This window comes from Cervus elaphus, chromosome 5 (assembly GCF_910594005.1).
Source record: "Cervus elaphus chromosome 5, mCerEla1.1, whole genome shotgun sequence".
Lineage (NCBI taxonomy): Eukaryota > Metazoa > Chordata > Mammalia > Artiodactyla > Cervidae > Cervus > Cervus elaphus.
Genome location: NC_057819.1, coordinates 57,958,173 through 57,971,068, shown reverse-complemented (window position 1 = coordinate 57,971,068; position 12,896 = coordinate 57,958,173). Strand labels below are relative to the sequence as shown.

Here is a 12,896-nt window from a genome sequence, read left to right as displayed (position 1 = left end):
TTCTTTCTCTCACACAGGACAAGGGGAGCCCAACTTTGGCCTCCAGTCTTGTCCCCTCCCACCTCACTGCTCTGTTCTTCAGTCATTCAGTTCAGTCGCTCCGTCGTGTCCAGTTCTTTGTGACCCCGTGAACTGCAGCACGCCAGGCCTCCCTGTCCATCACCAACTCCCGGAGTTTACTCAAACCCATGTCCATTGAGTTGGTGATGCCATCCAGCCATCTCATCCTCTGTCGTCCCCTTCTCCTTATGCCCCCAATCCCTCCCAGCATCAGGGTCTTTTCCAATGAGACAGTTCTTCGCATCAGGTGGCCACAGTATTGTGCTGTAGAACCTAAGGATTAAGTATGAAGGCTGTGGAGCCAACCTTCTCGTTTGAGATCGCTGCCCTGTCACTTTTGAGATCTGGTGACCAAGCTGTTTAACTGTTCTGCCCCACTGTTTCCTCTTATGAAAATGGGGGTACTAATAAGACCCACCTCAAGGGGTCACTGTATTAAGTCATTCAACACTTTAAGCTTCAGAGCCATGCACAGTAAACGTGGCTTCCCAGGTGGCTCAGTGGTTAAAAAAAAAAAAAAATCTGCCTGCCAATGCAGGAGATGTGCATTCCATCCCTGGGTTGGGAGGCCCCAGGGAGGAGGGCATGGCAACCCACTCCAGTGTTCTTGCTGGGAGAATCCTGCAGACAGAGGAGCCCTGGCAGGCTACAGTCTATCGTGTTGCAAAGACACACAACTGAAGCGACTTATCACACATGCACACACTGTGTGCTGTACCCACTCCAGTGTTCTTGCCTGGAGAATCCCATGGACAGGGTAGGCTGGCAGGCTACAACCTATGGGGTCTCAAAGGGTCTGACACAGCTGAGCACATAACGCGCACTGTGGCTGTGCTAACCTGCAGCGGTTCTCACATGTGAGCCCCTGCTCAGCAGCAGCGCCGGGGCGGCGCTCGTTAGAAAAGTTCTCACCCTCCTCCTTCCCTCCTTCCCCCAGGTGTTCTGAACTGGAACTTCTGAACTGATAGGTGAGGCTAAAGAGTAGGTGTTTTCATAATCCCTGCAGATGCTTCTGGTGTGTTAACATTTGAAAACCACCACCCTGGATGTAAGAAGTAGTCACACTGCTGGGCACCTGGAGTATAAACATGAAAAAGACCATGTCTCTGACCTTCAGGAACACATGGTCTGCTGGGAGAGGCAGATGTGTAAACAAGACCAACCAAGGAATTCTGAGCAATACATTGGCAACACAGAGCCCCCAAAGAACGAGAAGCCACGTCTGCATTTGGGGAGGAGGGTTTGCAAATAATTTACAAAGAAGTGATGCTTGAAATAATTTTTAGAACAAAGACTAGAACTTTTCCAGTTGTGAGTGAGGGGAAGACATCCTATAGAAAGGAGTGTGCATGGATCCACATACAGACCTCAGCTTTGAAAAAACAGCTCCTGAAGAGAAGAGGGCTTTGGTCTTTTTTTCACTGTTGGAGCCCCTGGACCTAGAACATGCCTCTGGTTCTATAGGAGGCACCAGTAACTATTTGAAGGATTGAACACAAAGGTCTTAAATTCCCACACATTTCATTTTCTCTGAAACATTTCTTTGCAGCATGATGTTAAAACAAATAAACCTAATTGTGAGTTCCCTGTTTTTAAAAAAAAAAAAAAACTATACTCCTGAAAGAAATTAGCCAGTGCCTGGGTTGTTTATTTCACACACGGTATCTTAAAGCACGCGTTGGCAATGTGAGACTTGGGGACTTTAAGCCTGCCAGGTGGCTCAGCAAAGCCCAGAACACTTGCTTGACACAAGCTTATCCCAAGCCCTTATCCAAACGTGCAAGTTATTGATGCTTCTTATAAACACATTGGTCTCCAAAATAGAAACCACATGAGGTTTCCTCATTAAAATATGAAGAACCAGCTAGCCCAGGCAACGTATTTCCTTCTGCTTTAGTTAAAATCGACTCTGCATGTAAAATGATTGGGTCTTGTAGTTTCCTGGTCTTGCTCTCAAATGCAGACGCCCACTCTTTCTTCTGGCTGCCAGGGCATGCTTCATAACCCCAGAGCTTCCCCAAGGGGACCACTGCAACTTCACCCTGACCACAGCAACAGGTCTGGTGGCCAATTCAAAAGAAAGGACTTATGCCAAGTTAGACCCCAGGACTGAGGTCTCCTTCCTTTCAGAGCCACTTCTAACAGGAGCCATCCTGTGGGATTTCTTCCCCAGCATCCCCACCGTACTTCATCTGGTTTCGTATACCCAGTTAATTACATCCCTGGCTAGCTTGCTCTGGCCTCTGATCTGACAAGGCCCCAGAGGAGGGCTGCTGTAGCCTATGTTCCTAACCAAGTGGATCAGAGATCAAGGGTGTTTTTTAGGACAAAGGGACCTTGGGCATCATGGACAACCTCCCACCCTCCCCCTCACCCTGAAGCCTTCCCCACTGTCTTCCAGAACCAAGAGGCCTCCAAACTCTGAACATGCAGGTGGTCTATTGTGTGATGGATCTAGAGAATAACACACACAATATTCTTCAACACCAAAGGTGAAATCGGTTTTCCTGTACTTCCCTTTTAGATTGAATTGGGATTAAAAAGAAACCCCCCAGATGGACTCAGTACATGAAATCAGCTTTTAACTTTTCTCTTCATTTGATCTTGTACTGCTCTGCAGTAATGCTTTATGGTTAAACTAACAAGCCCTCCCAGCGTGGATCTGGCTGCTATCACAGAGCAGATTTGGCTGGAGATTATTGCATGTGTTTGAGAAGCACTGCCAATTTCATATCATAATGCAGGTATTAGAACTGTTAATTACAAATGACTTCTCTCTGGACCTCAGTTTTCAATCTTTAAAAAGAGTGAATGGGACTACACGTCGCTTGCAGGGATCCTATCAATTTTAGGTCTTCTCTCCACAGCAGCATTAAGGAGCTCAGGACAGGGTGGAGGAGAATCAAGGGAGGGGACGCAGACCATGATCGTCGCTGTGTCTGTGCGCGCCTGCGTGAGCTGATCCTCTCTTCACTTGGTTCTTATGAATAGATGCCCTTAGTTACTAGATGCACATTAGAATTCGTTGTCTTACTAATGATAAGAAGTGAAAAAAACAATACCAACTGATTTTGTAATGCTGCAGGATAATGAGTTTTTAGATGTACTTTAGTTTTATGTGTGTGCATGTGTGTGTTTTAACTTTAGGAAAAACAGGGATGTGATTTTGAATAAGGGTTTGTCCCTTTTTAGCTCCCCATGTTTACAGACTACTTCATCTGTTCATTCTGCATGGGTTTTTGTTTCTGCAAACATATTCACTGTGCCAGTTCCTGGGATAAGCACTGGGCTGACAGAGGGAATATAACTTCATTTGATTATTCATGAAAACATTTTAAAAATACATTACATAACTTAATAAAGTTGAGATAGAAAGAGGAACAGAGAGATCACCCATGAGATTCCATGCAAGAATGGAGGCTTTTTACTTGCAGGTTATCACCCTCAACCCTACTGCCTGTCTTCAAAGATTGTGAACCCTCTGGATAAAGCATTGATTGAGTTGAATGTCTTTGAACTTGAAAACTTTGTTCTTTAAAATTTATTTTTCTATTTATCCAGTGCCTCGATTTCTTTGTAAAATATATTTTTCCTTATTTTAATCCTTGCCCCCAGAGCATCCTTAGGGTTAATATTTGTGGAGAGAATATATATTTGTTACATACCTTGCACTTCAAGGACATAGTTGCTTTAAAATAGGGTGGAGTCATTAGCTTTTAATACTTTGGCATTGCCCAAAAAGAAACATCTAACAGCCATGTAACATTTGGGGCTTCCCAGGTGGCCACTGTGGTAAGGAATCCCCCTGTAATGCAGGAGCTGCAGGAGTGAGTTCAGTAACATTTAATACACCACAAATCCTGTGTGTTCTTCACCAGTTTCACTTTCTCTGGCTGCATTTTTTCAGTTTATATTGGTTCTGGAGGAAAAGGCTGGAGGCTACACTTTTTGTAAGTTAAGCTGAGAGCCAATGGTGAGTGTTGGAGGCAGTATTAAGTGAATGCAGGCCACTGGGGGATAAGACACATATTCTCGGTCTTTAGAGTGCGTATAGATTGGGGCCAAGGATAGGGGGACAGAGTCATAAAATGCACCAACCAGGATGCAGAAAAGATCTTGGTGGGCTGGTTCATGCAGAAATCAGTAAAAACACTGGTCCCAGGTAACTTCATTCTGAGCTATTGACTTCACTTAGCTAAATATTTGTTATGTTATTTAACATTCTCTTTCCTTTGTCATCACTGCCTCCACATGTTTCACAAAAATTATTTTCCAAAAGATATTTCCAAGTTTAACTAAACTTAGGTAAAGATGAAAACTGAAGTTTGGTCTGCAGAGGAAGGTGAAAGAAAGTCCCAAGGGCCGGGGAGATGTTACAGAAGGGACTCATTAAAGAGATGAATGTCTATGAGACGGCTACTGTTGGTCCAGAAAGGAGGTTTTGAAAAAATATGAGCAAGTTAGCAGGCGGACTTCCCTGTCAGCCCAGTGGCAGAGACCCTGCACTTCGAATGCAGAGTGCAGGTTCAATCCCTGATCGGGGAGCTGAGCTCCCACAGGCCTTGTGACCAAAAAACCAAGACGTAAAACAGAAGCAGTATTGGAACAGGTTCAAAAAGACATTTTTTAAAAAAGAAAATTAATAGGAAGACAGCAGTTCTTGGCAGTAGAGGTTAATGCGAGCGTGTGACTGTGTTCACAGAGAAACGCTGCCTTATGGTCCGACAGTAACATATTTATGAAGCTGAGACTGCAATCATTAGCAAAGCAAGAACCAGAAAATAAGGCTGGAGTCAAAACAAGAATTATGAACAATGTTCAGGCATTCCAGTTTATGAGCAGTACATTGAAATTTTAAGTTGAAAAATACGTTGTTTCAGGATTTCCCATTTCCAAGGTTTTGTGTAAGAATAAATTTTTAAGGATATGAGATTCATTGCCTTTGTTTTGGAGGATTAGGGGAGTTGCAAACTATTTCATTTACATAAATAAAAATGTTATCTTGATAATAAAATAATGAGACATACTTATTTGGCTTAGGTATCTACAGATGGGTAAAACAGAAATCACATAAGCTATGATTACAGATGAAATATCATGCCATGTGACTATAGACAGTATAGACAGCAAATGACTTTACGATCAGAAATGTTTTTAATAACAGGGCTTCCCCGGTGGCGCTGGTGGCAAAGAACCCACCTGCCAAAGCTGGAGACAAAGGAGTTCAATCCTTGGGTGGGAAAGATGCCCTGGAGGGGGCATGGCAACCCACTCCAGTATTCTTGCCTGGAGAATCCCATGGACAGAGGAGCCTGGCGGGCTACAGTCCATAGGATCACAAAGAGTCGGACACGTAATAAACCACATAAGTTAATTGCGAAACTAGTTATTTTTCTTCAATCTTAGTCTCACAATACAAAATTGCATATTAAGCTACTCAGTTTATCTTGTGTTAAATTTCAAAAATAAAAGTAACTTCACTTGCTCTTTGTCTATAGCTCCCAAGTTTTTGGTGCATGGGAGAGAACACTAATTAACAGCATTATTGATAACTAATTGAAAGTAATTCTAACTCCTTTTATATTCTTGTTTTACAGCTTGGCTCATCCTCTTCTGTGCCTTTTACATCTATTTTTTCTCAGCTTTTTATGACTGTTGTGGTTCCTCTCATTATTGGACAGGTAAGGTCTCCAATTCTCTCAGCTCTTTTTCTTTATAGATCAAATTGTGAATTCTTATGTAATGTCAGGACAGTTGAGAGAATAGCTACTCAGGGAAAGAGATGGTTAAATAAAAATCTAAGACTGTGAAACCCAAGTTTCCTCAATCACAATAGTCTTATCTTTTTATTTTTTTAATGAGCATCAGTCTGCTTTGCAGATATCTATATATAGGGACACCTACATACAGTCTTGATTTTTTAATTTATCATCCCTTATTGTAGCTATGTTGCTTGCTTGAAAACATCTAGCAAATCATTACCTTGATTTCCAATAAGGTGTCAGCATTTAGGACCATTTGAGGAACAGGCACCTGCATTTGATCATCTTCTTAGACTTCTCTGATAGCAGTGATCATGTCTGTGATGCTGTAATTGATTAAAACAAACATTTGATTCTATCAGCTCTTTAAATTTGATCTTAGAAAATTTAGTTTCCTTCATTATTCTTACTGAATTAGACTCAGGGAAGAAATCCTAACTTCTTATAACAGGTTGATAATGAGTATATAATTCAATTATGAGCATACAAGTTTAAAAACAAGTTGTTGTTTTAATCCTAGGTAGCTGCAGTGACAGCATACAGAATTGAATGTACTGCTGAAGCTAGTGAGTCTTAGCAAAATAGTACGTTAGCATGGTGAAGAGCCCAGACCTTGGGTTAAGAGCAACTAGACTCTGGTTCTTAGTCCTGCCTTTTATTTGCTGCGTGACCTTGGGCAAGTCATTTAATCTCCTTAGCTCCAGGTTCATAATTTATCAAATTGTATAGGAACGGTACCTATCTTAAAGGGTTATTGTGAAGGTCACATGAAATATGATGCATCTAAAGTTTTCTTTCCCTCATACAGTCTGATAGAGGTAAGTGTTCTATAGCTTCATCATCATTTTCAAATTCCCTGTAGATACGAAAGAGGAAGCAATTCTTTGAGGCATTAACTGTTTAAAAATGGTGTGTGTACAGACATGTAGTCTTGACCTGCTGTCTTAGGTTCTCCAGGAAGTCAAGTCTGAGACTGAGGTATCCATGCAGGAAGTTGAATGAGGGAGGACCCTTGGGATCAACAGCAGGGAGGCTGAGACAAGTGGGATGAGGGAGGGGTTGTCTGTGGTGCTGCCCCAGGGGGCTCTCGGGCCGGGCCCACCCCTCGGAGACATGAGTGCCCGGTTCTTCTCCTCTCGCCAAGAGCAGTCACCACACGCTGCCTCCCACCCCCACCGCCCCCTCGCCCGGGAGAGGTCTACCTTTGCCTGAGTCTGCTGTCTCAGCAGCGGTTCCCAAAGAGGGCCTCAGCTGAGCTTGTTCCATCAGTCAGACCGTTGTCTGTGCTGGGAATCTCTTCCAGTCTCCAGCCAGCATCTTCACTGCCTCCAGGGTAGTCCTAAAAGCAAAACAAACCGGATTCTGTTATTCCTCTCCTCAGAAACTCCCCCTGGGGCTCTCTGTCACCAGCTCCTCACGTGGCCCACGAAGCCCGCCCAGCTGAGCCCAGCCTGCTTGTCAGTGTCCTTCACGTCCCCTCCACCGGCTCCTTCACAGCCTTCTCTTCTGCCCTGCGGCCTGCCCCTTCACTGCTCCATGCCTGTGCCTTCTGGATTCCTTCCTTTCTGGCAGAAAACTCCTGTTCACCCCCAGAGACTCAGGACAGAGGTGCCCTCAGAAGCGCGCTGACACCCCAGCCCTAGATTAAATTCCAGTTCTCCCATCGTACTTGACTCATCATATGTATTAGGAGTGACAGTAAGGTAGCACCCATGAGCTTCCCAGAAGCAGGCTCTAGCAGAAGTGTAGCATACTCAGATGGTGAAGAATCCGCCTGCAATGTGGGAGACCTGGGTTCGATCCCTGGGTTGGGAAGATCCCCTGGAGAAGGGAAAGGCTCCCCACTCCAGTATTCTGGCCTGGAGAATTCCATGGACTGTATAGTCTGTGGGCTTGCAAAGAGTTGGACACAACTGAGCGACTTTCACTTTCACTTCCTTTCAAGAGTTGGATGTACACTGTATAAAAACCTTGGCTGAAGAAAACTTTGAATTTATCCTCCCAGTAGCCCCGCCAGCCATTTTCCCCAAGATCTCCAGCTTCACTCAGTCCTGTCCAACTCTTTGGGACCCTTTTGCATTCCATGGGCTGTAGCCCACTAGGCTCCTCTGTCCATGGGATTTCCCAGAGATCACCGACACAACGGACATGAGTCTGAGCAAACTCCAGGAGATGGTAAAGGACAGGGAAGGCCGGCCTGCTGCAGTCCGTGGGGTCGCAGAGTCGGACATGACTGAGCAACTGAACAACAACCAGCTTTGCTAGAGAGAAATATATCATTGGTTCCCATCTTGTTTTAAATTCATGGCCCCACATTTAAAATGTCCTTCAGCACTTACAGACGTCCTACTCTGCTTCCTTATGGGATCATTTTACCCTGTCCTCTGTTTTCAAATCCCCTGTTACTTCCTCTGACACTCTCCCACTTGCCGTTACCCTTGGGTCTCACTGACTTTGCTTCCGTTTCTGAAACCTGTCATCCTCTGTCCTGTCCTTCTGTTTGGGACACATTCCTACCTGTCACCGCCTCAGAAAGGCCCTTCCTCCACAGGCTAGCCATTCAGTCACTAGCATATTATCCAGTTTGAGCCTCTGCTTGGTATGGATCATTATCTGCTTCTTGTTTACTTGTCGTTTTTGCTTTTTATTGATTTCCTCAAACGTGAGCTCCATGAGACCAGGGACCCTGCCTGCCGTTTAATCTCTGTTCATTTGCTCACTGACCAACCTAACCTTTGCGATATAGTCTTTGAGGGCCTCGTCAGATGTGCTCAGCGTCCTGCTTCAGAGGAACTAGGTTCCTGGCAATGCAGCCTCATTTGTCAATTATAACTAGAGTTGCCAAATATTAAAGTAAACATTTCCATAGATTTTTATATGCATTTTAAATGAGATTTTATTATTACCTGTTAAATAAATGTTGGGAACTAGAGAGAGAAGAAAAAGACCAGGAAGGGTGAGTGGAAAATATTTTCCTTAATCTTTTAGTGATGATAAAATTTTTATCATTCAGTTTTTTATTTACATTTCTTACAGTGGACTTTATTTGCTTTCTAGTGTATGTGTTTTCTCCAGACAATACTTCTTTTGGACTGAAATCATTACTGAATGACTGGCCCATCAGTCACATGTGGTCTCTCACACTGACACGTGGGGTCCAGTTTGGTCTTTGCCACTGCCTGGCTATACACATGCTTTCTGGGTCTCACTTACCGCGTTTGTAGAGCTAAGAGTTTAATGTTTTCCAGCTCGGAGATGCTGTGAGTGTGTGAGATAAGATTAGTCTTTCCGTAGGTGGTTGGGAGATTGCTTGCTTCCGTCAATTCTAGAAAGAAATTAAGTGTGTGTTATTGTAATTTTTCTTCTTTTCTGATAAAGCCTTCACTATATCTAAGTGCCTGTGACAAATGCTGATTTTATGCATCAGATTTGAGAGATTTATGAATCAGTGTTAATGAAATAGAATTTCCGCTACCTCTGAAAAGTATTTTTTAAAACAGCACCCTAAACCCCACCTCAATAAGTTAATAGTAAAAGGCATATTATTTCTCATTTATGCATTTTCCAGTCTCTTGTTCTTGCTTTGTTTCTCAGTTTGAGATTGACTCTTCATATTAAATAATCTCCAGCTGAAGTTGCAGTTAATGTTATTAATGCTAGTAAAATTTTACACTTATAAAATTATATTAGGTTTTCATTGCTTCACTTGAATTGCTCTGGGAGAAGAGTGGCTTTTATTAATATATCATGCAATGGGATATATAGGTGAAGAGTGTTGTGGTAGAAACTTCAGCAAACTGGGACTTGGGAATAAGAATAGTTGTTATTTACCATGTACAGTCCCTGGTTCTAAAACATTTTATATTTATTTAATCACTTAGACCTCACTACAATTACTAGTCTATTCATTTTAGAGATGAGGCACAGGGAAGTTAAGGAATTTGCCCAAGATCACAGAGTAAGAAGCTCCTAAGCCTATACCTTGAGCCGCTGCCTATTGTTCACTCAAGAGACAGAGGTGAGAGTCCTAATAATCCGTGTGACTAGCTTTTTAGCATTTGATGCAGGCTGTTTGGGCTCTCAAGTGCCTTGTCTTCAGCTGTAACCCGAGCAGGATAGAATCTGCTTGACCTTGCTCCTGAGGATGGAAGTAAATGTTAGTAATAGAGGGAAAGAATTTCAGAGAGTGAAGTCAATGATGGGTGCTTCTTGTATCCATTTACTATTATTGTTTCCACTTTGTTTAAAGAAAGTGAAATATTAGTTTGAATCTACTCAATATTTAATAAATGTTACATAATTGGATATAATATCACATCCCCAACTGTACATTTCAAAAGAGCATTAATGAAGAAACAAATCACTTTCTGAAAATATTCAGTGGAATAGAGGATTAAAAATTGAAGACTAAAAAAGGCAGACTCACAATATAAAGAACAAATGAGTGGCTACAGTGGGGGGGGGGGTGTGGAGAAGTACAGAGACTGAGGCGTGGGAGGCACAGACTGTCGGGTGTAAGACGTGCTCAAGGGTGTACGACATGGGACATACAGTCAGCATTTTGTAGTAACTGTAAGTGGAAAGCAACCTAAACCACTACAGTATTGTAAAGTAATTAGCCGCCAATTAAAATAAATAGTTTTTTTTAATTGTATGAAATCTTTAAAAAATGTTAAAGTAAAGACACAAAAAAAATTCTAAAAAATTGAAGAAACAATCTAAAACAACCTGGAAAAAAAATAAGCTTTAAAATCAAACTTAACCTGAAAAATCAACCATCATACATCCCCACTCAAAAATCAATTTATAAGTGTAAAGACAGAATAGAAAGAAAAACACAAGAAAATGCCCTGGAAAAAAAATGAAGAAAACAAAATGATGGCTATTATACTTCTCACTTACCTCTGCATATCAACCTTCTTCACCCAAGACTTATTTTTCCAGGGGCTCAGCTTGGAGATCATGCAGTAATTGACATGCAGTTCAGCTTATTGGAAGTACAGGGATTCAAAATTTTAAGTTTCCTTTTAACCTTTCCTGGTGCTTAATTTAAAATAAAGAAAATCAAAATGCAGAGGGTGAGACAATAAAAGCAAAAAGCTTCCTGTGGAAGATTTTTTCCCCTTCTATCTCCATAGTGAAAAGCAAGCAAGTTAGTGAGGATTTGTCATTTAATTTTGAGCGAATGCATCTCTGTGAGCTATGAGGGAAAATGAATTAGTATAGATTCTGAAGAAATTTACAAGCCACCTCACCAGAATGCGTTTTTCCATTTCATTTTGACTTTTTTCTCCCCAAAAGAGAATTCTGAGTGGTTTATATCAGGTTGCGTTCATCAATCTCTAGCAAAGTCTTGTTTCCTGTAAGGTTATTAAACCCTGGTATAAGGCAAAGAGGTTTGGAGAATTTTTAAATGACATGAATTCTTTTTTTTTTTTCCATTTATTTTTATTAGTTGGAGGCTAATTACTTTACAGTCTGGTAGTGGTTTTTGCCATACATTGACATGAATCAGCCATGGATTTACATGTGTTCCCCATCCCGATCCCCCCTCCCACCTCCCTCCCCATCCCATCCCTCTGGGTCTTCCCAGTGCACCAGGCAGGCCCAAGCACTTGTCTCATGCATCCAACCTGGGCTGGCGATCTGTTTCACACTTGATAATATACATGTTTCAATACTATTCTCTCAGATCAATGACGTGAATTCTTGACGAGAGGAGAATGTTTGTGTCAAAAGTGTAAGAGAAGTTGGGTTTCCTGGAGTTTATATCCTAAGTCCGTATTTGAGGCGTATCAACATGACTTCACCCAGTAGTTTGTGAAATATTTTAACACTTTTCTAGCTACGCAGTGCAAAAGAAGGTGTTTTGTGATTTTAATTTTAGGAGATGAAAACGCCCTATCAAGGCTGGCAAGGTATAGAAACACAGACAAATATCACTATAAGACTAAAAACAGTAAAGAACAATCTATTTTCCACTAGGATTATCATTTCACTTATGAGTCTGTACAGTTTCCAAGCTTCTAGTTTTTTGAGATTCAGTATCCAACATGAAGAGTTGAGTGGAAAGGCATGTTAGCTAAGAGGATGCAGAATTTGGCGTCCCTGTTTCTTGCCATATTGAAAGAATCCTAATATACTATGAGACTCTGAGTACTTTGTAATGAAGAAAGAGGTACTAATTAGGTTGACTAAGTCAGATTAAAACTTATAAAGTTGATTGACAATTACAGGTTTGTATTTGTTTTTAAATTGGTGAGTTACACCTCATTCATATTTATTTGTTTATTTTGTCAAAGGTGGTGGGGGAAGACACTTTTTGGAATTGGGATCCTACATTCTATAATCTATTGCAGAGAGAGAACTTCTGTGTTTTTAACCATTATATATTAAAACACAATTGGAGACTCTCAATTTCAATAACTCCATGTAATTTCCATGTTTTATTTCCTAAGGATGTTGAGTTGCATTGATTAGAGCAATTATCAGCATTAATGCTACTAGGAACAATAAGTTATGGAATGACCTTTTAAGTGAAATGTCTGTGACCTTCTATTAAGCAGCTACCCCCATGGTGCCTGGAGAAGGAAATGGCAATCCACTCCAGTATTCTTGCCCGGGAAATCCCATGGACAGAGGAGGCTAGCGGATTATCGCCCATGGAGTCTCAAAGAGTCAGACACGACTGAGCACACATGCCCCATGGTGATATATCTGAACATGGGGTCATCTGAGTCCCTCAGTTCAGTTCAGTTGCTCAGTCGTGTCCAACTCTTTGTGACCCTGTGGACTGCACCACGCCAGGCTTCCCTGTCCATCACCAACTCCCAGAGCTTGCTCAAGCTAATGTCCATTGAGTCGGTGATGCCATCCAACCATCTCATCCTCTGTCATCCCCTTCTCCTTCTGCCTTCAATCTTTCCCAGAATCAGGGTCTTTTCCACTGAGTCAGTTCTTTGCATCAGGTGGCCAAAGTATTGGAATTTCAGCTTCAGCATCAGTCCTTCAAGTGAGTATTCAGGACTGATTTCATTTAGGATGAGCTGGTTTGATCTCCTTGCAGTCCAAGGG

The 12,896-nt window shown here is 42.1% G+C and overlaps 1 protein-coding gene across 2 annotated transcripts in view; it reads left to right on the top strand.

Moving 5' to 3' along the window:
* The window catches only part of SLC10A7 (solute carrier family 10 member 7), a 287,835-nt gene that overhangs the window by 228,425 nt on the left and 46,514 nt on the right, over positions 1-12,896 (top strand). For both annotated transcript variants that reach the window (XM_043902560.1, XM_043902559.1), the window contains one exon: positions 5,658-5,741. In XM_043902560.1, coding sequence (XP_043758495.1) covers positions 5,658-5,741 — 84 coding nt within the window. The remainder of the gene's footprint in view (positions 1-5,657; positions 5,742-12,896) is intronic.